The 23,611-nt window shown below is 45.6% G+C and overlaps 1 protein-coding gene across 1 annotated transcript in view; it reads right to left on the reverse strand.

The window, feature by feature from the left end:
• Positions 1-23,611, reverse strand: part of LOC137433192 (pappalysin-2-like) — a 279,514-nt gene that overhangs the window by 185,523 nt on the left and 70,380 nt on the right. Inside the window, exon 2 of the mRNA XM_078783998.1 lies at positions 5,780-6,542. Within this exon, the coding sequence (XP_078640124.1) occupies positions 5,780-6,542 (763 nt within the window). The remainder of the gene's footprint in view (positions 1-5,779; positions 6,543-23,611) is intronic.

A 23,611-nucleotide genomic window follows, 5' to 3' on the forward strand; every position in this document is an offset into this window, starting at 1 on the left:
CCCCAATGTCTCATCCACGTCGTGATGCGTCTCACAAATCCAACAGCAATTCTCATTTCTGCAACACAAACAAAGAAAACACAGGTGTGGAGTCATCATCATCACCACAGGTAAGTGGCTGCGTATGGTGCGACAGGTTCATCAATCCTAACTATTTCCTAAATGACTTTAACAACTTTACACTACCCGGGGTCTTTCTCCGGCCAACCCATTGGCCCTCTTACACTATGGGTTCTAAAAACCAATTCCCATTGGCCAAACTGTGGTGCTCTTCAATTTGGGGTCTCACTCCCCCGATTCATCTCCCGGTGCCCTCGTACAATTTCTGGGCTGTGGCGTGTACCTCTCCCAGTGGGTCTACCCACCTGCACCCCTCCACCACTGCAGTTGCCTCCGAGCTTACCTGCTCCTCACCCTAACCTAACTACCTGGGGAAGGCCCTCTGGCTCTCTCCCCACTCCGTGCCCTCTCTGGCACTGGGCTGCCCGATCCACACCCGGGATCCTCAGGCACCCACTCACAACTACCGGCTCCCAGAGCCCACCTGCGGCCTCACCTGGCCGACATCCTCACAGTGGTGGAGTGCCCAACCAACTACACACACTAACAGGCTACACGCCCAGCCATTTCCACAACACTAATGCACCCATTCACCACACCATTCTGCAACCGCACCACAAATGCCAATATCCAACCACAATTTACCTGCACCCTCTACCTAACACTTACACTACCCGCCCCGGGTGCTCGTGAAAGGGGTCCACTCTTCCCCCATCCACACCTTCGCACCATGCACACCACTCCGTACCACTCACTCCAACTCTCTCCACACACCTGTACCTGCACACCTGTGCTCTCACACCTGGTGCCACCTGCACCCTTCTCTCCCCAAGCGCATTCGCGCTGATCCACAACACTCACTCCTCACACACTGCTCCACACACCTGTCCAGTTGCACACCTGTGCAATCACACCTGTTCAACTCTCAACCACACGGCATCATCTCAGCTAACTACTCCCTTCTGACACTTGCGCTTCCCAGTCGTCCCTTTAAACTATTGCGCTCCCACGTCATTATCATCCACACTAATCTACCTGCGTCCCCACTACAGGTATCAGTCACTAACTAAACTTAACGTTACCTAATGTCATCTTCGCTAGATCCCTACACACCATATCCTAACCCACCCGGGCTAGTTTTCACTGCCATACACCCCATAATCTATTGCTCCTTTGCCCCATCATGGGAAGGATGGTGGATTTGCCATCCCACCACATCGGGGGTCTCTCACTACCAATTTTGCACATCAAATTCCAACAAATCAAAAATTTGGCCAATCACTGCCCATCATCTGCCAATCACTACTGCCAATCCTTTGCCAATCATCAAATTTTGTTTTTCTCTAATTTTGGGTCCAAAACACTAACCTCATCACCCAGTCGACTCACTAATACCTCTCGGTGCGCCAATCCCTGTCCAAAGCCCGGCTTCGTAAAGCCAAGCAATGGATGCTGGTTGTTTTGTGCCGGCGGCTGGATGCGTCCGGCATTCGGGGCAGGGACGGGGGCTTACCCGTGCCGAGATCCCACGCACCATCTCGGCACGGAGCCATCCAATGTCCCGCTCTCGACCTGCCGGCACGTCTCACCAAAAAGTGGTCGCCATGACGACCCTTTCTATCGGGCTGCCAGCTCCGCCTAGTGGAGCACGGACGCGGCCGTTCAAAGCGAGGCCCGGCACGCACCGAGGGCCCGATTCGGCTAAAAGTCGACCTAACCTCTAACCCGTTTAATGTCGATGCTTCACCTGCATGCTTACACCCCGAAGCCCGTTCCTTGCTCACACATCCAGCCGTGCCCATGCTCCTCGTACCGTTCCTTACACACCCAGGCACACCCATTCCACTCACAGCCTTGGTCACACACCTGACCACCGAACACTTTGGCACACATTCGTTGTTCGCACACCTCACCAATACACCTCTTCGCGCCCCCTCCTCGGTCACCTCCTCTGTGACAATCACAGGTGTGCTCTCATTCGCACACCCAACCACGTGCCTCACCACCAACTCCAGCGTGCATTCCCACTCACGCTCTACCATTCCAGGTGTGCATCCTTCCATCCCAGGTGTACATCCTCGCTCACCTGTCACAACTAACTCACGCTCCATGTCACTCTCACTACTTTCACCTCCACTCGTGACAACGCACTCACCCTTACTCTTGACAGCACACTCTTTCCCCATGCACCTGTCCGTCACACACCTTTCTCGCGCACACTCTCCCGTTACACCCTCTGTAACACTCACCACAGGTGGACACTCTTCCTTACTTCTGACAGCGCACTCTTTCCTCATGCATCTGTCCGTCACACACCTTTCTCGCGCACACTCTCCCGTTACACCCTCTGTAACACTCACCACAGGTGGACACTCTTCCTTACTTCTGACAGCGCACTCTTTCCTCATGCACCTGTCGGTCACACACCTTTCTCGCGCACACTCTCCCGTTACACCCTCTGTAACACTCACCACAGGTGGACACTCTTCCTTACTTCTGACAGCGCACTCTTTCCCCATGCACCTGTCCGTCACACACCTTCCTCGCGCACACTCTCCCGTCACACCCTCTGTAACACTCACCACACCACGCTTCCATGTGCTCCCTCGCACACGCGCTACGACCGACTCACTCTCGCCAGCACCCTCACTCCTTGGCACGCACTTTTTCCTCACACACCCCAGAGTCGGACTTCCTCGCACACCTCCTTTTTCGCACACCAGACCTGTCGCACACTTCACCAGTGGCCTCTCACGAACACCCGGGTCCATCTCGACCCCCAAGCTTCTTAAATCCCCTGGCGCATCATACGCACGACCATATTGGTCACCACTTACACCAGGTCCTCTTCCTCTTCGCTTCTCCTCCATCACCTGCGAATCCCTCATCCGGTTAATGAGCACATCATCACGATCCGAACACAGACTTTGGACCAATTCTTTTACTTCCTCCTTTATCTCTTTCTTATCCTCTCTCCGTCGCTTCTTAATTTCGCTCACCCCTTCTTCCACTTCCTCTAATTTTTGCTTCATCTCCTTCATCTCTTCGTGCGCCCCTTTAAGTTCTTCCTCTAACTCCACTTTATTTTTTTCTATGTGCTCCCGCACCTCCCGCTCTTTAACCTCCATTACCTCTACCACCTTGTCCATTTTCCTCGTCAGGTCCTCATGTACCGTCTGGCACTCTTTTTTAATTACCCCTACGTCCTTTTTCATCTCCTTCTGTGTCGATTTTAAACCCTCTATTACCGCTGTGTTCTTCTTTACCTGGTCCCCCAACTCCTTTTGTCCCACTGTCAGTTGTTCTACTCCCAGCGTCAACTCCTCTATACCACCTTGCAATTTTACAGTCCCCTTTCTCACCTCTTTCTCCATGCGCTCCTTACAGTGCCTCACCTCCTCGCGCACTCCTCCGACCTCCTCACTCACTCCTCTTCTGATCTCCTCCCCCATCACTTGCATCTCCTGCCCAGATGCCACCCTCATCTGCTCCATTTCCTCCCTGTGAGCATCCAGTTTGGTTTCTACCCCCATTCTGACCCCCTCTATCTGCTGCCCCATTTGGTTAACTTCCCTTTCCGCTTGGTCCCTCATGTCCCTCAATTTGCCTTCCATGGTGTTTTCTAACCCCTCTAACCCTTTTTGCATCCCTTCCATTTGATTCTCTTGAGCGGCCATTCTGTTTTCTACCCCCGTTAACCCATTCTTTACTTCTTTTATCCCGTTGTCTAACTCCTCAAAATTATTGTCTAACTTCTCAATTTTCTTGTCTAACTCCTCAAAATTATTGTCTAACTTCTCACTGGTACCCCTCGCTTCGTCCCTCATTACCCCCAATTGCTCACTCCGAGCCCTCGCTTCGTCCCTCATTACCCCCATTTGGTTTTCCAATCGCTCACCCTGAGCATCCATCCGGTTTCCCAACCGCTCACTATCAGCCCTCGTTTCCTCCCTCATTTTCTCGCTATTCTGGGCCATAAGGGCCTTCATTTGTATGAAAAAAAGGCCCCAATCCATCGGGGGCGCTGCCACGGTCGCTGGCGCGGTGATCAGCGAGGCGCCATTTTGCGCGCCCGCTTCTTCGTGCGTGACGGCGCTATTTTGCGAACCTGCCGCCCTCACTGCTTCGCTCTCCTCCTGTCCCTCATTTTGGTCCTGGATCGACCCTACCTCACTCTCCCCTACCGGACCCCAGCCGTCTTGATCCGCCATAGCGCGACTTGCAAAATTCGAGTTTCGTAAAACAAAACAAATTTCGGCCGCTCCAAATTTTGACCAAATTTTTTTTTTCCTCTATTCGTTTTTTTTTTTCTTCAAAATTTGGTCGGGCCTCGAATCTCACTCCCGACACCAATTGTTACAGATACGACTTTGATGGTATGGTGGGCCGAGCGGGATGGCCGCCGTATCCGTACAAGTTACCCGATTGTACTCGAACGTCGACGAAGCCGCGCTATGCTGGCTCAATTGGAAAGAGAAGACACCCGGCTGGGTTATAATGACACAATACGACACCAGGGGTTCAGTTCTCAAGTATATTCGTACGGAAAAAGGTTAGATTACAGGGACAAGAGGGAAACATAGGAAGGTGGGCACTTAGACACAACCTTATATTAACCCTAGACAGACCACAGATAAACGGGACAAGGCTCACTCACACGGGGTTTGATGGCCAGGAAAGCGGCAGTCGATGGCTCAGGTGCACCTGGCTCAGGGACAGAATCACGTACGGTGGTGTCCAGCAGATGCGGGGAGGTCGCTCAGCGCTCGTGGGTCGCGACTTTTGTGGAGATGCCGGGGAGGTCGCTCAGCGCTCGGGAGGGTGGCGTCTTGTCCTTCCAAGCTCGGGGCGCATCTCACGTCACGTCCGGCGCGGGGCCGCGTATATCCGGCGGGGAGTCACGCCCTCGCTCGTTAGCTCCGCCCCATATGGCATCGGCCCATGGCTTCTCATTGGGTGCGGGGGTTACCGGCTCCGCCCTTGACGAGGGGCCGACAGGGAGCCCCCTTCTGGGTAACCCCGTCGAGCACATGTTCAATGGCGGCCAACCGAGCCGGAGTGAGGACGCAAAGCCGCTGTTGTTGTGGTTGTTGTTGGAGCTTGAGATGATGGGAAGAGATGCGGGGAGGTATGGGAAGGTCCTAAACTCCTACTGGTGCCATATCATCACATTCTGGTGCAACGAAGAGTCATAATTAATGGAAACAAGTCCTTAACTGACATAGATTAAGAATAACTAGCAAGATGTCCTATAATTGTCTACGTGTGGTGCGGGGGACCTGGGCACGACATTTAATGGGGGAATGAAGGGGAAGATCGGCTCTAATGGGTGTTGTTTACAGACAATGGGACTAGGGAATGGGGTAAGGGGAGAGTTGGGGAGTATCGGAGAAGATAGGGGAATATTTACAAGCGGATATGGAGGCCAAATTCCATATTCGCAACAATATATATATATATATATGCTGAGTCTGCTCGATATTTCCGAATTTTAAAGAAAATGTGGAGTAGTCTTGTGGACATGTTGCTGCAAATTACTCGTAGGTTCGTTACTTGCAACAGATAGTGGATGAACACCTCCACATTGTGTACACTGCTTGAGCCAATGATTAGGATGTTTACATTTATGGGCCAAATGTTGTTGTTTTTTACAAATACAAAAAGGGCAGAATACCAAATTAGAAATAAATATCCCAAATTATAAATTACACAGTCATACCTTTCAAAGGCGTGGTTGAGCACGAAGTGTTGGTTTTGTATTTGATGTGGCTGTATGGTGGGCCTGCTTCCATCACTCTCACGTACGTTCACAAGCCGGTAACGCATGACCTTCAGTTCATGCAGTGGCCAGTAGTTGTTGTAACTGGACACGATGCGTACATTGTCACACACCGTCTGTCCGCATGGTGGTGGCAGGATCATCGGTAAGCTCGGTAGGTGAGGAGGACCGTCAGGAAGTGGAACAAGACGAGGGTATCCCCCTCGCCTAACTCTCGTCCAGCTGCTATTCAGAGCATCAAAATTTCCGTAAAGTGATGGTGTGGGAACCTTATCAGACATTAGAAGGTATCGAACCTCTGTCTGAGTTAAGGAAGTTGACCAGAGTTGAAGGCCATATATGAAACCACGATAGAGATAACCTCTTGTGGAATGATCTCCTCCAAGGAAAAGTGACTTACAAGGTGCTGCACCTGCTGCAAAAAGTGGACCAGATGCCTGTTTTTTACCCAATGCCACTTGTACACCATCCACAAATAGAGCTAGCCGATGGCCATTGTATGTGGCTGCTATGTGGGTCCATACACCAGGTGTGTAGCGAGATGGAGATGTGACGTAAATTTTCTCAGGAGCACGATCAGTTCGCAGTGACACAAAGAAGCGAGAATGTGGTGAAACACGAGGCCTGCCATCAGGTTTTACATGCTCAATGCCAACTGTCCAGCCCTTGTTGTGTATTCCATAGAAGCAATCATCAAAGAGGCCTGCAGAATAAAATGTGTGGAGGTTAGCAGATAAATCGCAAACAAATTGAAATGAGTCTATTATTATTATGTTAATCCTGGAGTGAAATTGGGAAGGTAGCTATAAAGATAAATCCCCTTCTTGGAGTAAGGTATTAAATAATCAGTATATGCAGCAGGTGGATGTGTTGGATTGTTAGATCACCCACATGCGTGATGGGTCAAAAAGGCTCCATCATTAGAATAGTCTATAACAAAAGTCACTTACTCAAATTGAGGACAAACATGCGCTCGTATCACAATCTCCCACCCAAAAATAAATATCTATATATATATCTATATATATATCTATATCTATATCTATATATATATACATACATACATACACACACACACACACACACACACACACACACACACACACACACACACACACACACACACACACACACACACACGAGTATATAGATATATACATTATGTATATAGTAAAAGCTTAAATTTTGCAATATCACGGGGGTTACTTTCCTTAAAAGTGTGGCGGAATCCAAAACCGCAAAAGTTAAAACCAAGGCCCTATCGGGAAAAGGGGGTTAGGTTCCTGTTCTTTTGTAAAATTTAGAGGAAGGTGGGTGGCAGCCAAAAATAAACATGTCACAAGTGAAATAAACATGCAAATTAAATATAAATCGGCTTTACAATGAAGTCACTTGTTGCATTGAAGCAGATAAAAAGTTCAGCAGCAGATTAAACGTGGACCCTCCCTTCAGGAATGTGTCGAAAGCCCCCACCATCCCTAACCCATTAATCTTCTGAATTATTTCCCTTTGTAATCTGTCGATGTGGTTCTTTCATAAATTATGCTCTGGTGCTCTGCAAACCAGTGAGTTCCACCCCTCGCACCACCATCACCTTTTTGCACTGGATTCATTTTTATCCATCACTTTACGAGAAACTACGAGAGACTTCTGGTGCGAGATAACCACCCATTGGATGAAAACACAGAACGTAGCTCATAAAACCTGAATGGTCGAAATTAAGCCATGGGATAATTAAATAGGTATATCAATAAGTTGCCCACGAATGGTTGAAACTGCAAAAGCTAAAACGTTTGTTAAAAATTGAAACCCATGATATTTCAGTGTTTATTAGGACAACACACACACACACACACACACACACACACACACACACACACACACACACACACAAGTTTAAGAAGGTGGAACGGAGTCCTCCCAGGTCACTAAGTATACATTCCGCTAAGATTGGGGGTGGGGGGATGGGGGCGAGGGGTGCCACGATTCATGGACCACCATGAAGTTTTCTCAAAATTTTGTTCTGAGGACTCTTTTCAGGAACGTCATTGAGCCCCAGGCATCTTCCCATTAATTTGTATTAATAATCCCAGGGATGGTTTTTAAGATCTCCATAGGGTTCTTCTTCATCATTGCCATTTCCCTAATTATTACTGGCACTATTTCTGTGCTCTTCAGCTTCCAGGATATTTTCAATTCATTTTTGAGGTCCTGGTATTTGGTAATTTTCCTGATTTCTGCATTGTATCGGCCAAAATTGGTACTATCTTTTAATTATTACTATCATGTAAGAACTACAGACTTTGCATTTAATATGGAATATTTTTTTTTTCTTGACTTGGCTTTACTTTCTGAACTCAGTATATCAATCTGGTGAGTTTCTTTTACCCTTCGGTGATGTCTTTGTTGAAAGAACCATGTCACTGATTGTCTGTCGCAGCAAGAAGTCAATAACAGGATTATATAACAGGTGGCATGACAAAATGTACGGACAGGTACATTTGACGATTGGCTTCACAATCGGGTATATAAGGGTTGTTGTGTTCTGTATTAGTGGAAAACAACTGCTGCACGTCTACAAAAGTTATTGCCGCTTCCCCTGGAGATGGTTCGTCAACTCGACAATACTGTTTGTCATTTAGTGGTGGCTTTACAAAATTCCGGCATGAAACAGCGTGCTATTGCTCGGCAGTATGGCATCACTCAAGGTCAGGTGTCAAAGATCCTGAAACGAAATGCTCAGAGGGGTTTCCCTACTCCAATACCGAGGTCAGGACGTCCCCACAGAACCACAAGGAGGGATGATCGCCAGCTGCACCGGTTAGTCCGCAATGGCCATACCAAGTCAGCTAATCGGCTTAGGGCTGAGTGGCAGCAACTGACAAATGTGCCTGTATCCAGAAGGCTAGTCAACCAATGACTGGTTCAAGCAGGCTATCGTGCCAGGCGTCCCCTGAGAAAGCCAGGTCTGACCAGACAACACCACCAGCGCCGATTGCAGTGGGCCAGAGAGCACCGTCAATGGCAGCCAGGACACTGGAATCACGTGATCTTCAGTGACAAGTCTAGATTTCTGGTCTATCGTCAATATGGCCGCGTCCGAGTGTGCAGAAAAGTGCATGAAGCCTACAACGAAGATTGTATAGTGCCAAGAGTCCAAGCTGGAGGTGGTGGGGTGACCGTTTGGGCTGCTTTCCATGCAGGGGGCAAAACTGACCTGGTTGTTCTGAATGGAAACCTGAACCAGTTCAAGAACAGGGCCATTCTGGAAGAAACATTGCTTCCATTTGTTTGTGTAGCCTTTCGAGGAAACTTTGTCTTCCAAGATGACAATGCACGGCCTCATCGTGCTCGCATGATCCAACACTTTCTTGCTGACCGTGGTGTAGAGCATATGGAGTGGCCTGCCATGTCCCCGGATATGAATCCGATGGAGAACTTGTGGGCAGAATTAACGCGTCAAATCGACAACTTGGATCAGCAGCCTGCCTCTGTGCATGAATTGCAGCAGGCTATTGTAACTGCATGGCAAGCGATTCCTGTCCAAACCTTGGCAAATCTCGTGAACAGCATGCCTCAACGTGTACGTGCTCTCCTGAATGCTCGTGGGGGTTACACGAAGTACTGAACTGTAATTTTACTGTCCGTAATCCCAGTCGTAATTTAACTTTTGCTTTTGTGAAAATTTTTTTTTGGCTAATGTGCAAAATAAAGAGATACTTCTGGAAAACGCACAGAAGTTTAACACAGTACTGTCCGTGAATGGAGTTCGATATCAGTTTACATCACTTTCAAGGATCAATTTATTTGCTTTGAAATGTAAAATGTGGTTTTTGTTTCTTTTAAAGGTCACATTAACAAAATGCAGATAATTTCAACATAATTCCAATGAACTTTTGGTTCTAAGTCATCTTGAAAAGTAAGTTCATCCCCACAAAAAAGATATTCCATATTAAATGCCAAGTCTGTATATTTGGTCACAATGCTTTGTTTTGAATGTTCACGTTCGATGGGATAATCAGGTCGTATGCGAGCATTACTTCCTTATTGTTCTCAATTGTCATTGTTGGTTCATGTTTTCATGCGTTTTCTTTGACTGGGATATCAAAGTTTTTGCAGATGTGCCAGTGCATTACTCCACGTACTGTGTTGTGCCTTTGTGTGTACAGCTGTTCTGACATGAGTATTTTCATCCTGATAGGTGGTGGCTCATACTTTCTGTTTCTACCTTGCAAAATCTACACTTGTCTGATTAACTCAGTCCCGCCATCTTCTTAAAGTCATTCATGTAGAGTCCCAGTTCTTGGTCATTTATTATGATTTGTTCTCCATCTCAGTTGAGCTGAGCTCTTCTTAGCCATTCCAAAGCCATCTTTGTCTATGCCAATTCTGTCCAACTCCTTTTTACCTGTGACATGTCGCAGGTCAAAAAGAGATTCATGTTGCTGTTGTTGTTTTCGGGGACTTGTTGGGGGTAGATTTTTGAACTGTGAAACCATTGGTCAGCCAGACCACACCCACATCTGTCACTAAACTGAACCCACCATAGCACCAAAATGAAATTATATGGCCGCAATCTTTTTTTCTGATAGGCCTTTGTTTGGGTCGAGTGTTATTCATGAGAGGGACCCCAAAACATCTAATCATATGTCAAATAATAGTAAGGTTTAATTAAGCCTGTCAGAACACATGGTACGCCAGAACGTACAGTAATCAAGCGTTGTTTTATGTTACGTTATCAAGCGTTACGTTTCGTTATCAAGCGTTACGTTAAGCAAATTACTAAAAAATATCTTTACGTAAATTATGGACGGCCCCATACTGGGATTAAGCAATCCGTGACTGTGTTACAAATCAGCTTGTTCTGATATAACTGTAGGGGAAGGGGCAGGGGGAGGGCTGATATGCATAAAAGGTGTAGTGTTAATTTTTAATAGCGCATTAAATGTGTGTTTCCGAATGTTTTAATTAAGAGTGCCTTAAATGCGCGTTTCCCAATCTCCATTACCGGATTTTGTCACAGGTTGTGACCACAGTGCGGTCATTCTTGGTTATACCTTCCTTCTATTTTAGCGTTTACCTCATTGTCGGTGCATGCATATTTTGTTTTGTATTTTTATTTTGTTTTGTTCGCAATAGTTGGGGCTGTATTCGTTGCTGTTTCAGTTTCATGGGTGACATCTTCCATTTGCACCTGTCTTTGGAAATTTTTTGCTCGGTTGGTTAGGGATACCTTCTCTGATTTGCTGTCTTCATGTTTGCATACAAAATGGATTTGTAGTCTGTTGAACATTTTCACATTTCACATCGAGCTCCATCAGGCCATTGCCGCCACCTTGTCTCGGCAGGTACATCCTCGAGATGCACTAATTTTTGTAGAACATTTTGTGGGTAGTGAGGAGTGTCCTTATTTTGATATCTAGCTTGTTGGTTTCCACCTGTGACCAGGCTATGATTACTTGTGGGTGGGCTAGCTGTATTGGAACACTGGGACTGCTAGTTGGTTTATGGCTTTGATTTTTATTTCTCGGGACGAGATATGTTTTCATGATCAGCCTCATTCTACGCAAGTATTCATTGGCAATTGTTTTGCACATTTGTTTGTGACATATTTGGTGGCCCTCTGCCACTAAAAGTAAATTTGTATGATGCTTTATTTTTATAGTTCATGCATTGTTGTATTTGTATCATTATGCCTCCGCTCCCGAAGGTGGCTGGAGGCATTATGTTTTCGGGTTGGCCGCCCATCCATACGGGATAAACCTCGTTTTTCTCAGCAACCACATGTCCAATTGAGCCGAAGCTTTCAGGGTAGGAGTGAAACCCATGCAGAATGTTTTTATGATCATTGTAACGTCATAGGTCACGTGGTATGGCAGCCATCTTGGATTAAAAGCAAATAATTTAAAAAATATTTCTTTGAAACCGCTGAATGGAAAATTTTGAAATTTGGCATATTGTCAAGTTCTCCCAATGGGGAATAAAAGCTTTATAATGTTGACATCATAGTTGAAGTGGTATACCAGCCAAAAATGTTTTAATCGAATTCCTTATCCTAAAAATCTGAAATTGCATGCACATGATCGATGACCCATTTGTATTGAAATATTCAATTTATGACATCATACGTCACATGCTTTGGCAGTCATATTGGATTTAACCTAAAACCTTTAAAAAAAAAACCTTCTCCCAAACCACCAAATTGATTGACTCTAAACTTTACTTGTGTCATTGAAGAGGCATGGCGATTAAAATGTGATCATCAAAACATTATTGGTCACATGGTGTGGCAGCCATATTGGATTGAAGGAAAATATTAAATAATTATATCTCTGAAAGCGCTTACCCTATCAATGCAAAATTTTACAAATATCATCTAAAACCATTGTTGCATGTAGTTTGAAAATGATGATGTCATAGGTCATGTGGTTTGGCAGTCATCTTGGTTAGAAAATCGAACTTTATCTGATCAACATGAAACTGCACAAACGTGATCCACTACCCATACATATGCAGAGTGTACATTTTATAAGGTCATATGTCACATGGTATGGCAGCCATATTAGCTTGAAAGCCGATATTTTAAAAAATCCCTTCTCTGAAACCGCTTCACCTATCGATGTGAAACCTGTCATGGCTGGTGAAAATGTGATACTTGAAAACAGCTGAAGGGATTTAAATGAAACTTGTTTATTTTTATGACAGTGAAAAAGGGCATCTACCCGTTGTGGTACTATGTGCAGGAATATTGGTGACACAGTCGCATTGCTCTCGTTTTTTATGTTATTAGTTTTTTTGTCGGTGTACCTTGTACGAATGTGCACTTGGCACACTTATCTCGGCCAAATTCCATTTGAATGTTGTCGGAGCACAATTTCACTAATTTCAGTTGTTCTACCATGTTTTCATCATTTGGTGCAAAGAGTTTTAGATCATCCATGCGCATGTGCAGATGTGTCACCTACCCTGTCTCTTTGGACATTCTCTTATTGGATGTAAGGGTTTATCCATGCCCTTACTCCTTAATTAAGCTACTCAGTGGGTCCAGGGCCAGGAAAAAACAGGAGGAAAAGGGCTATCACACTGGAAGATCACGTAACGTATCTTCACCGCTATTTCGATCTTTCCTTCCGAGTGCTGCAGTATCAGTGTGGTGTTCCAAAGCTCCATTGCTTTCTCAATCAGTTTGATTATTTCAGGGTTGATCTTGTACAAGGGCATGCTTTTTATCATTCATGAATGTGGGACACTATCATGAATGTGACATAGAAAAAATTGAGACATGGCTCATTGTAAAGAACTCTCCATGTGGAATAACATACGTTAATGATGATGTCATAGGTGCCTCCATTATGACGTCATAATTTGTCAAATACAAAACTTCATCCAATCAAGATGAAATTTATTGAGCATCATCTCGGGATAAATTGGTGGAGTAAAAAAACAAATTATGACGTAATCGGTCACGTGGTTCGGCCGCCATATTTGTTTTAACACAAAACTCATTAAAATCACTTAAAACACGTCCTGGCGATGGTCTGCAATCTCTGATTGCTCTTTCTAGTTTTTCTTGTGGTGATGTTTGCCTGTCACCTTTTCCTGAATGAGCAATGCTGCTGTGAAGCTCACGGTGTTGATCTCCTTCAATCCGTCTGACCTTGGTATGATTTTTCTGAGTGCTGTGTTGGTTCTCTGCCATATTGTTATTTTTTTATATATAGAGCTGTGATCTTTCCCTGAGTGGTATCAATCCCATCTCCTCTATTTTGTTGGCCAGCTCTTTCTCCAGTTCACGCTGCTCTTCAGCTTCCATGTCTCCTTCCTTTCCCTCATTCTGCCATTCTCCCTCCTTCCTGCGCATCATTATCTTCACCTCCATGCACTTCATATTCCTTTTCTTCTTCCTGTCATTCTCCTTCCTCTTCTTGCCCATCACAATCCACCCCTTCCATCCTAATCACCCCACTGGTGCAAGTGCCTCCTGGTCCACGTCAATTGGTTGGGTGCGTATCCCATCCCTCCATCATTTGTCGTCCCCGCCGCTGGGTCTTCGATGCCACGCCGTGTCCCAAGCCACGGGTTTTGCCTCTCCCCATGCCCTTGCGGTCACCTCCTCACTCTCCCTCTGTCCATCTCCTGGCGACTCCTCTTCTTCCATTCTCCTCAAATCTTCTGCCGCTTGCTGTCTGGCTTTGTCTGTTATCTTTTATTAGTTTTCTATTCAGTGACCTACTGTAAATACTGTTGAAGCAATCCTGTGAAATTTATACAATGGGACAGTCTCTTATGTGGTGGCTAGTTGTGTGTGTGTGTGTGTGTGTGTGTGTGTGTGTATGTGCTACGTGGCCCTCCCGGTGACTACCTGGTCTCGGTGACCCCCGGACCGTGAGAGGAACTCCGCCAGAAAGATCTATTATTTATGCGCTTTCGTGACGCAATCAATATGAATTCCAATCAATAAGAAACCCCACACCAAGGATCCGGAATAATCAATGATATATTCCCCGAGCAATCAACAACCATCCACAATCAGCAATCAATAGTACAAAGATGTAAACTCATCTATAATAACTCTAAGATGGCCATCTTATATATTCCTCATGTGAGCCCCACTCCCGACTCCCTCCATGGTCAATGTCTCTCTCAATGTCTCCGTACTCCGGAAGTTCGATCTCCGCACGTGGGCGGTTGAACGGACCCTTCCTGACGTGCTTTCACCGGGCACGTCCCGTACCGGGAACAACGGCTGCAGCGCACACCTCCTGGCCAAGCAAAGCAGGTACAGCAAAGCAGGCAAAGCAACACGCGGCTTGCCCAGCGCGCGCGGCCCAAGGTGCGACCCGTACGCAGCCTTGTAGACGGTGAGGCGAACTGTGCCAGCTGCTTGGTTCCGTGCACGAACCCACGGCGACTTGACGTGTCAAAGGGTAGTTACACGTCCCGGTAACTCCTCTCGCCAGACGGGCTTTTAAAGGCCGATTCTGTTACGTTGCTCAATCGATACTGCTCGCGTCCGAGCTCGGCGAGGAAGAAGAAGAATCGTCGCTTCTCTAGGACCTCGTGTCTTTTCTTCTTCCGTTTCTGGTCTCCTTTTTCCCAGAAGGGCTCCTGACCCTTTAATCACAACACCCTTTAATCGACTACACATTGATAAGCAAAGACCTGAATAGTAATTCACATACATTCACATACATATGTAACACTCCCCCCTTCAAGAAAGAAAGTTTGAACCCAGCGAAAACTTTCTTTGCCGGCCAAATTGGATAAACAAACCAGATAACTCACCCCCCCCCCCCCCCAACTCATCAGTTCCCCCCGGGCACAGTCATCACTTAAAAATAAAGCAACAAAATTTCACACAATCCCCAAGATTAATTCCCTCTGGACCAAGCGTCAACCACTTCTAGTTTCTCGTGAATGACGGTTAAGAGGTGGTGACCAAAGCCCCCAAATTTAAACCTCTCTATAGCACTTTTTCGGGAGGCCCAGCGGAGTATTCCCTACATGGACGCCTTAAGGAATGTGGAGTTCACGGTTAGTCCGGGGAGGAAAGTTCATTACATGGACGCCTTTAAGAACGTGGAGTTCACGGTTAGTCCGTGCAGGAAAGTTCACTACCTGGACGCCTTTAAGAACGTGGCGTTCACGGTTAGTCCGTGTAGGAGCCCCGGCTCGGCGGCTCCCCCGTATATAGTGCTTCAACTTCTCCAGACTCCTAACAGTTACGGTGGGACCCCTTGTCCCAGCCGTTACCTGACTGGCGGTCTCCTTCTCGGCCAGTGCTCTGACATTCATTCTTTCGGGAGGTGCCGTAACTCTGGGAGCCTCCATAGTAATATCGGCTGCTGCCAACCCCAAAACTACTGCCAAGTTGTCCTCTTCTGTAGACCTCTCGACGCCTACGAAATGCCTTCCCTACTGTTATGGTCTGACCCTCCCAATCCTTACCATTCCAATTCTTCTCTGCCTCCCTGGCGTCTCTTGTGCTTGCAAACGTGACAAAGCCGAACCCTCTTGACCGTTGCGTTTCCCTGTCTTTTACCACCTGCACTTCCACCAGCGGCCCATATCTGTTGAAGACAGAGGTCAGAACTTCTTCCTCTGTGTTGAAGTTCAGTCCCCCTACAAATAACTTGTAACTTTTGTCGCCATCCCGAGCTGGTGGGGTGTTATTTTCCCTGCTGTGCTCTTTACCAACCCTCGGGTTACCTTAAATTTGCCCCCCGGCCAAATCATTCCCAATAATCACAGATACTCCCTCTACAGGAAGCGTGGCTTGTAAACCGACGGTGACCGGTCCTGACACCAAATCGGATTCCAAATGGATGACATGAAGTGGGGCACTCACACAGCCACCGATCCCTTGTAACCGAACACTATCACCAGTTGCGGTACTCTTTGACAATGGTAAAATGCCTTCAAGCATTAAGGATTGATGGGCTCCTGTGTCCCTCAAAACCCTAACCGGTCTTGGGTTAGTCAAGTCTCTCTTGAGTGAGACCAACCCCTCATAAATAAATGGTTGGTAACTCTTCTGTGGGCGATTTCTTACGTTTGCCATCGCATTCGGAGTTGTACTAGTCGGACTCCGCTCTGGGTTGTCCCTTTTCATGAGGTAACAACTGGACATCAAGTGTCCAGGTTTTTTGCAAAAGGGGCAAGTAGGCCCGGAGGAAAAACTCGTGGTCTGCCTCGGGCCCCCCGAAAAATAAGTTTGTCTTGGGCCCGCAGCCCTCTGATTTCGAACAGGTGGGGTATCCGCGTTGTCCCCATAATCCTCTCGAGGCCACCGCCATGTATTGTCGTTCTCCGCACCTGCTGTTCCCCACCTCCCCTGCGGAGATCTAGGCGAGGAGTTAGGTTCGTGGACCCCTATCCGGTGTGTTAAGGCATAATCATCTGCCAGGGTGGCTGCGTCCCACAACTTCGGTACTTTCTTTTCCTGCAGGTACACTTTTATGTCCTCGTGGACACACTGTTGAAATTCCTCCACCAGTATCAGGTCACGCAATGCTTCGAAGTCGTTCCCGACTCCTTTTGACTCACACCACCGATCAAACCTGTTTTCTTTCACTCTAGCAAACTCCACATGGGTCTCACTCTCCCTCTTCCTGGCATTCCTGAATTTTTGCCGGTAAGCTTCCGGAACCAACTCATAGGCTTTGAGGATGTGCTTCTTCAATACCTCATAATCTGCACATTGGTCCATTGGTAGCGCCGAATAAATCTCTTGAGCTTTTCCCACCAGCACACTTTGCACTAGTATGGTGCAGGCCTCCTCCGGCCAGTTTAACTGTCGAGCCACTTTCTCAAAGTGTGGAAAAATTTTTGCGACTTCCTTTTCACTGAAGGGTGGAACCAGCCTCACATGTCTGCCCACATCCCAGGTGTTCTGGCTAGGTGTCGACCCCATCAGCAAGGGTGGTACCTCTCCCCGTTCTCTCATTAACTCCAGCTCCTTGAATTTAATTTCTTGCTGAAGCTCCATGTCACGTTCCTTTAATTCCCTTTCCGCTTTTCTCTCCTCTGCTTCGAGGTCCCTTGCAGCTCTCCTCTCCTCTGCTTTTCTCCCTTCTAACCTTTCCTGGAGTTCTCGTTCCACTCTCCTTTCCTCTGCTTGTTTCTCTTCTCTCCTCTCTTCTGCTTTCCTTTCTTCTTCTGCTCTTTCCTTGTCTGCTTTCCTTTCTTCTTCTGCTCTTCCTTTTCTGCTTTCCTTTCTTCTTCTTTTAACCTTTCCTGGAGTTCTCGTTCCACTCTCCTTTCCTCTGCTTGTTTCTCTTCTCTCCTCTCTTCTGCTTTCCTTTCTTCTTCTGCTCTTTCCTTTTCTGCGTTCCTTTCTTCTTCTGCTCTTTCCTTTTCTGCTTTCCTTTCTTCTTCTTTGATCCGTTCCTGGCTCTGTAATTGCAACTCCAGTTTCCGGAGCTCAACGTCTTCTGGTTCTTCGGGTAGCCACTCCCAGGCTAACTCGTCCCATGTTCCTAATCCCACCATAGATTGTATCACCGTGGTCTGCAACTCTGCCTTCCTCAAATTAGTTCGGACCTCCAAGTTAAAATGTTTGGCCAATTTCAAGAGGTCCGCTTTTAGTAACGCTCGGAACTGTGCCTCACTAGGTGTTACCGCAAAGTTCTGTGCAACAAACGCCATGGTGACTATCGTTAACACCTGTTAACCTTCACCCAAGACTTTACCACAATTTCTCAAAAATTTACCAATTAATAATTAATTAATAAATTGTAATTAATAAAAACTATTATTTTATTATGGTATACAATTTTAAATCCCGGACATAGACCCAATTGCGAATCCACAAATCGTAATTCGGACGAGCCCCCAATTCTGTTACGTGGTCCTCCCGGTGACTACCTGGTCTCGGTGACCCCCGGACCGTGAGAGGAACTCCGCCAGAAAGATCTATTATTTATGCGCTTTCGTGACGCAATCAATATGAATTCCAATCAATAAGAAACCCCACACCAAGGATCCGGAATAATCAATGATATATTCCCCGAGCAATCAACAACCATCCACAATCAGCAATCAATAGTACAAAGATGTAAACTCATCTATAATAACTCTAAGATGGCCATCTTATACATTCCTCGCGTGAGCCCCACTCCCGACTCCCTCCATGGTCAATGTCTCTCTCAATGTCTCCGTACTCCGGTAGTTCGATCTCCGCACGTGGGCGGTTAAACGGACCCTTCCTGACGTGCTTTCACCGGGCACGTCCCGTACCGGGAACAACGGCTGCAGCGCGCACCTCCTGGCCAAGCAAAGCGGGTACAGCAAAGCAACACGCGGCTTGCCCAGCGCGCGCGGCCCAAGGTGCGACCCGTACGCGGCCTTGTAGACGGTGAGGCGAACTGTGCCAGCTGCTTGGTTCCATGCACGAACCCACGGCGACTTGACGTGTCAAAGGGTAGTTACACGTCCCGGTAACTCCTCTCGCCAGACGGGCTTTTAAAGGCCGATTCTGTTACGTTGCTCAATCGATACTGCTCGCGTCCGAGCTAGGCGAGGAAGAAGAAGAATCGTCGCTTCTCTAGGACCTCGTGTCTTTTCTTCTTCCGTTTCCGGTCTCCTTTTTCCCAGAAGGGCTCCTGACCCTTTAATCACAACACCCTTTAATCGACTACACATTGATAAGCAAAGACCTGAATAGTAATTCACATACATTCACATAAATATGTAACAGTATGTATGTATGAGTATATGTATGTATGTATATTTGTATGTGTGTCATTGGTCGTTATCTCTATCTGCTGGTTTCAGAAAGTGGAACGTAGTCCTCCCATGTGTAGAAGTATCGCTTTGACAAGGGAGGTCACAATTCATGGACCAAGCTGTGTAATTTTGTTGTTCTTCGAAGTTTTGGTCCAAGGGCTCTTTTCAGGATCGTTCCTGCCCAGGACAGCCTCTAACTGCAGTGCATTTGAAGTATTGTTTTTTAATATCTCCATAAGGTTCTCCTTTATCATTCCCATTGCTCCAATAATGATTGGTACAATTTCACTCCATCATACAAATACAAAGACTGCTTAATTATTTTAAATACTACACGATAAAACTTGGATATTAAAATAGTTTAACAATGAATGTTTTACTAGGTAGGGGTAAAGCTACACTCAGGCCACATTTTACAAAAAAAAACTTTGTTAAATAAAAGAAAACCCCGAAAATTTTTGATTCTTTCCAGCAAAGGGAATAGCTATTTCCACTTCAGGAATGTTTTATCTAATGGAACCTGTTATATTATAAAGGACCTTCCGTTCAAAAGTAAAACTTGCATGCCAAATGCCATTCTTTGCACCCATATGATGATTGTGGTTTGGGTGTGCTTCAAGAGAAACACCACACTGAGCTCAACGAGCAGTGGAGGCGGGATTCCATGTGATGAACGGCCAGATGGGATTTGCTTAAACCCTTCAGAAAGCAGCACATCTGGGCCAGACATAATGCTGTGGCACTGAGCATGACCCTGTATTACACGCATGTTCGAAGATTGGTAGGGGTGTGGGAGGGAGGGGGTATCTCCGAACGATGGTATCAGGGAGTCATAACACACCCAAAAGGGGCAGTGTAAAGGTCACGTGGATAAGTGGAACTTTTCATCCATATCGATCTGGCACAGCTGTTTTCAGACCGTAAATTTGCAGCAGGTCTTGAGAAATTTACATGCTCATCAGGAAGATGAAACGGTGAATACAAGTGCAAATAAATCAGCATCATTTGTTCGGAGACATGTAATACCATGGTTAGTGTAAACATTCTTGAGTGCTTCTGCTCGGAAACTAGGAGGTGCCTCGCGAATGGGAAGAGGAATTGCAGTACAAGTTAAGGCAGACTGAAAATTAATCATAAAGAGAAAAACAAATTTCAATATTGGTGCTGGAGCTTCAAACAGTCATGTGAAATCCTGGCTTTACTCCTAAAGGCACACACGCGCGCACACACACACACACACACACACACACACACACACACACACACACACACACACACACACACACACACACACACACACTATTCTTTCCATTGCTGCTGCTTTTGTGATTGGTTTGATAAGTTGAACATTGTTTGTTCGATGTATTACATTCAAATTCATAAACATATAAATATATATATATATAAAACAAGCAAATCCTGAATATTGTATCGAAAGAATCATATATTACTGGGAGCAGTGATAATGTACTTAAGACACTTTCAAATTAAGCAATTCACACCAACAGCAGGGGACTTGTAACACTGATATGACTGTTAAAAGCTTTCTCACATTTATCTCAATGTACTGAACATATTAACGACATCCGGGAAAGACCATAAAACAAAAATATTCCAATAAAGTACAAAAATAGCAAACTATCAGGATGATGAGCTCATACCACGGTGAAGATAGCAGGAATAATAAGGTGAGGGCAGAAAAAATGAATGTGAGATTTGTGAACACAATTGGGATGACGCTGTTTATAATAACAGGGAAATCACTTTACGCAATAAAAAGTATTTTTTTTTAAACACTAAAATACAGAAAACAGGAGATGATTTCAGAGTGGATTGAATGAATTTTCATGCTGAGATAATTAATGCCTGTTTTCACATTTTCCAACTTAAAGTCGAGAATCTATCCTTATGGAGGAGGAGTTTAAAAAGTGAAGATATTGAGGATAAAACATTTTTAAGCGGAATGTTTCAAGTATATCTATTCCTCCAGGGTTAATGGAGGATGGAAGCTACACACAGTCTTGTTCGGCAGTAAAGGTGTTGATAATATAGATGGCGAAATAAATGAAAATATAATTGTATAAGTACCTTTGGGGGTTGAAAGGTGGGGGGGGGGGGGGAGGAGCACGTGCACATACACACACACACACATCAAATAAAATGCTTGCTCTGAGTAATGCAGCTGATCATTCTTAATTATTTGTCTTATTCTGAAGGATGTATAATTTCATTTTCATTCACCATATATGGTAAATATACTGTCCTAATATTAATATTTAAGCCTTTTACAGATTAATACTGCAAGCAGTACTTTGTTATGTCATCAGCTCATTGTGATTGAAATAATTCACACTCAACATGTTTTACTCTCTACCATAATTACTCAAACCAGAAAAAAAATATATTGCAAGCGGAAAGAAAGAACCACCTTTCGAGGCCATTTTTCCCCGCAGAGGTTGGCCTTTTTTGGGCACCATGGTCTCCTTTTTGAAGCAATGTCTTATGGCCGGATGCCCTTCCTGCTGCCAACCCTGTTGGTCTGGTCGCCTCTTGCGACACACAGGGAACTGGTACTCAGGCTGAGTCAACCCCCTGGCATTAATTCAGCAATTGACTGGGATTCAGAACACGGGATCCAAGGATCCCAAGCCAGCACCCTAACCGCTAAGCCAACACCAGGCTTCTATTGCAAGTGGAGATAAAATTATATTATTGAATCCAATAGATTAATTCAGAGATGGTAGTAATTTAAATACCGTCTGCTACAACACTCTGCAGCTCTCATACATTATAATGCAAATGTTGTGTAAGAGAATATACCTACACAAAAAAAACATAGCCCCGTTTGTTTTGGCATAAGTGACGACACAAATTCTCAATTGGTAAATGTGTATGATGTAGCACCATTCCTGCTGTAAGCGGGTATTAAAAGTTATAATCGCAATAAAATACGCATGTTGGTTGCTGTCTGTCTGACCACGAAACATTCGATCGTTACTTATCCAATCTCAACCAAACGTGTAAAGGAGGACTAAGTGGCACATGATGGAAGGTGTTGTGCTTTCATTTGCCCCCACTCCCAAGGAGGTTGTCCGTCTTGGGCAGAATCCGTGTTAAGGTGTATATCCGTGTTAAGATGGCCAATCATGACATTTTTCCAAGACCACTTCTAATAACAAAAGTAAAAAAGAAAAGGAGCAATCAGAGATTGCAAAACCTCGCCAGGATGTATTTTCAGTGGTTTTTAAGGCTTTTGTGTTAAAACAAATAAGGCGGCCGAACCACGTGATCGATGACGTCAGCATTTTTTTTCTCCACTGATTTATTCTTAGATTATGCTCAAGAAATTTCATCTTGATCGGATGACGTTTTGTACTTGTCAAATTATGACGTCATAATGGAGGCACATATGACATCATCATTCACAGATGTTATTTCACATGCAGAGTTCTTTACATTGAGCCATGTCTCAATTTTTTCTATTCAGCACTTTCGGAGATATAGAGGTGCAAATTTTTTCGGTTTTTCCAAGATGGCGGCCGAACCACGGCCGAACTATTACGTCATAATTATCATAAAAAATTATACAGGTCGAGATGCACCTATGGTGAAATTTTACTGTCAATCGGACCAACAGTTGCAGAGAAATTCATATTTATTCTGTGCGAACAAACAGACAAACAGACAAATGGACTCAAATGCAATACCCTCTCCTCAGGCGAGGGTAATTAATTCCAGTAATCTATAATTCCATCTATAATTCCAGTAATCTCTGTGTGTATGTGTGTGTGTATGTGTGTATGTGTGTGTGTGTGTGTGTGTCTGTGACCGCTGTTTCTCGACAACCACGGGTCCGATATACTTGAAACTTGCCAGGTATATTGCTGGGGACCTGAGGATGTGCCTTTTCAAGGTTTCATATTAATCGGAGAAGTAGTTACCGAGCTATGTCCAAAAAACGATTCAACCAATCAGAGAGCAGCGAGCTATCACGTGTGCCGAACGTGGCGAACAGACTCTGCCTCGGACGGCACATTTGAGAGCGTATTCATTTATTTCACGTTGGCAAACTATGTTTTTTTTTTTTTTTTTTTGTATACAATATCGAGGCTCGTGAAAGAGCGAACATTAATCACACAGAAAGACAAACCGACACATAAAACATATAACATAGGGAGCGGTAGACAAGATGGGGAGAGAGGGGGAAGGACACAAACACAACATTTGAGAGCAGGGACCGAGAGACATGGAGACATGGAGAGATCTGAGAGAGGGCGAGGGCTTTGGGGGGGGGGGCGTGGGAAGGGGGCAGTGGGAGAGGTATAAAACATATGGACACTGCCAGGACTTCCAGGAAAGAAGTTGGAATTTCAAACAAGGTGGATCTGGGGTGAATTAGCGGGGGTAGAAAAGATCAAGGTTTTGGATGGGGGAAGATAAGAGATGGTGGTGAACAGCTGTTTTAAAGACCTGGAGGGAGGAGTGGGATTGAAGGGAGTGAGGGAGTTTGTTCCAGAGGCGGGAGAAAAGAGGAATGAAAGAGTG

The sequence above is a fragment of the Myxine glutinosa genome, chromosome 8 (genome assembly GCF_964187855.1).
Source record: "Myxine glutinosa chromosome 8, kmMyxGlut1.1, whole genome shotgun sequence".
NCBI classification, from domain to species: Eukaryota; Metazoa; Chordata; class Myxini; order Myxiniformes; family Myxinidae; genus Myxine; species Myxine glutinosa.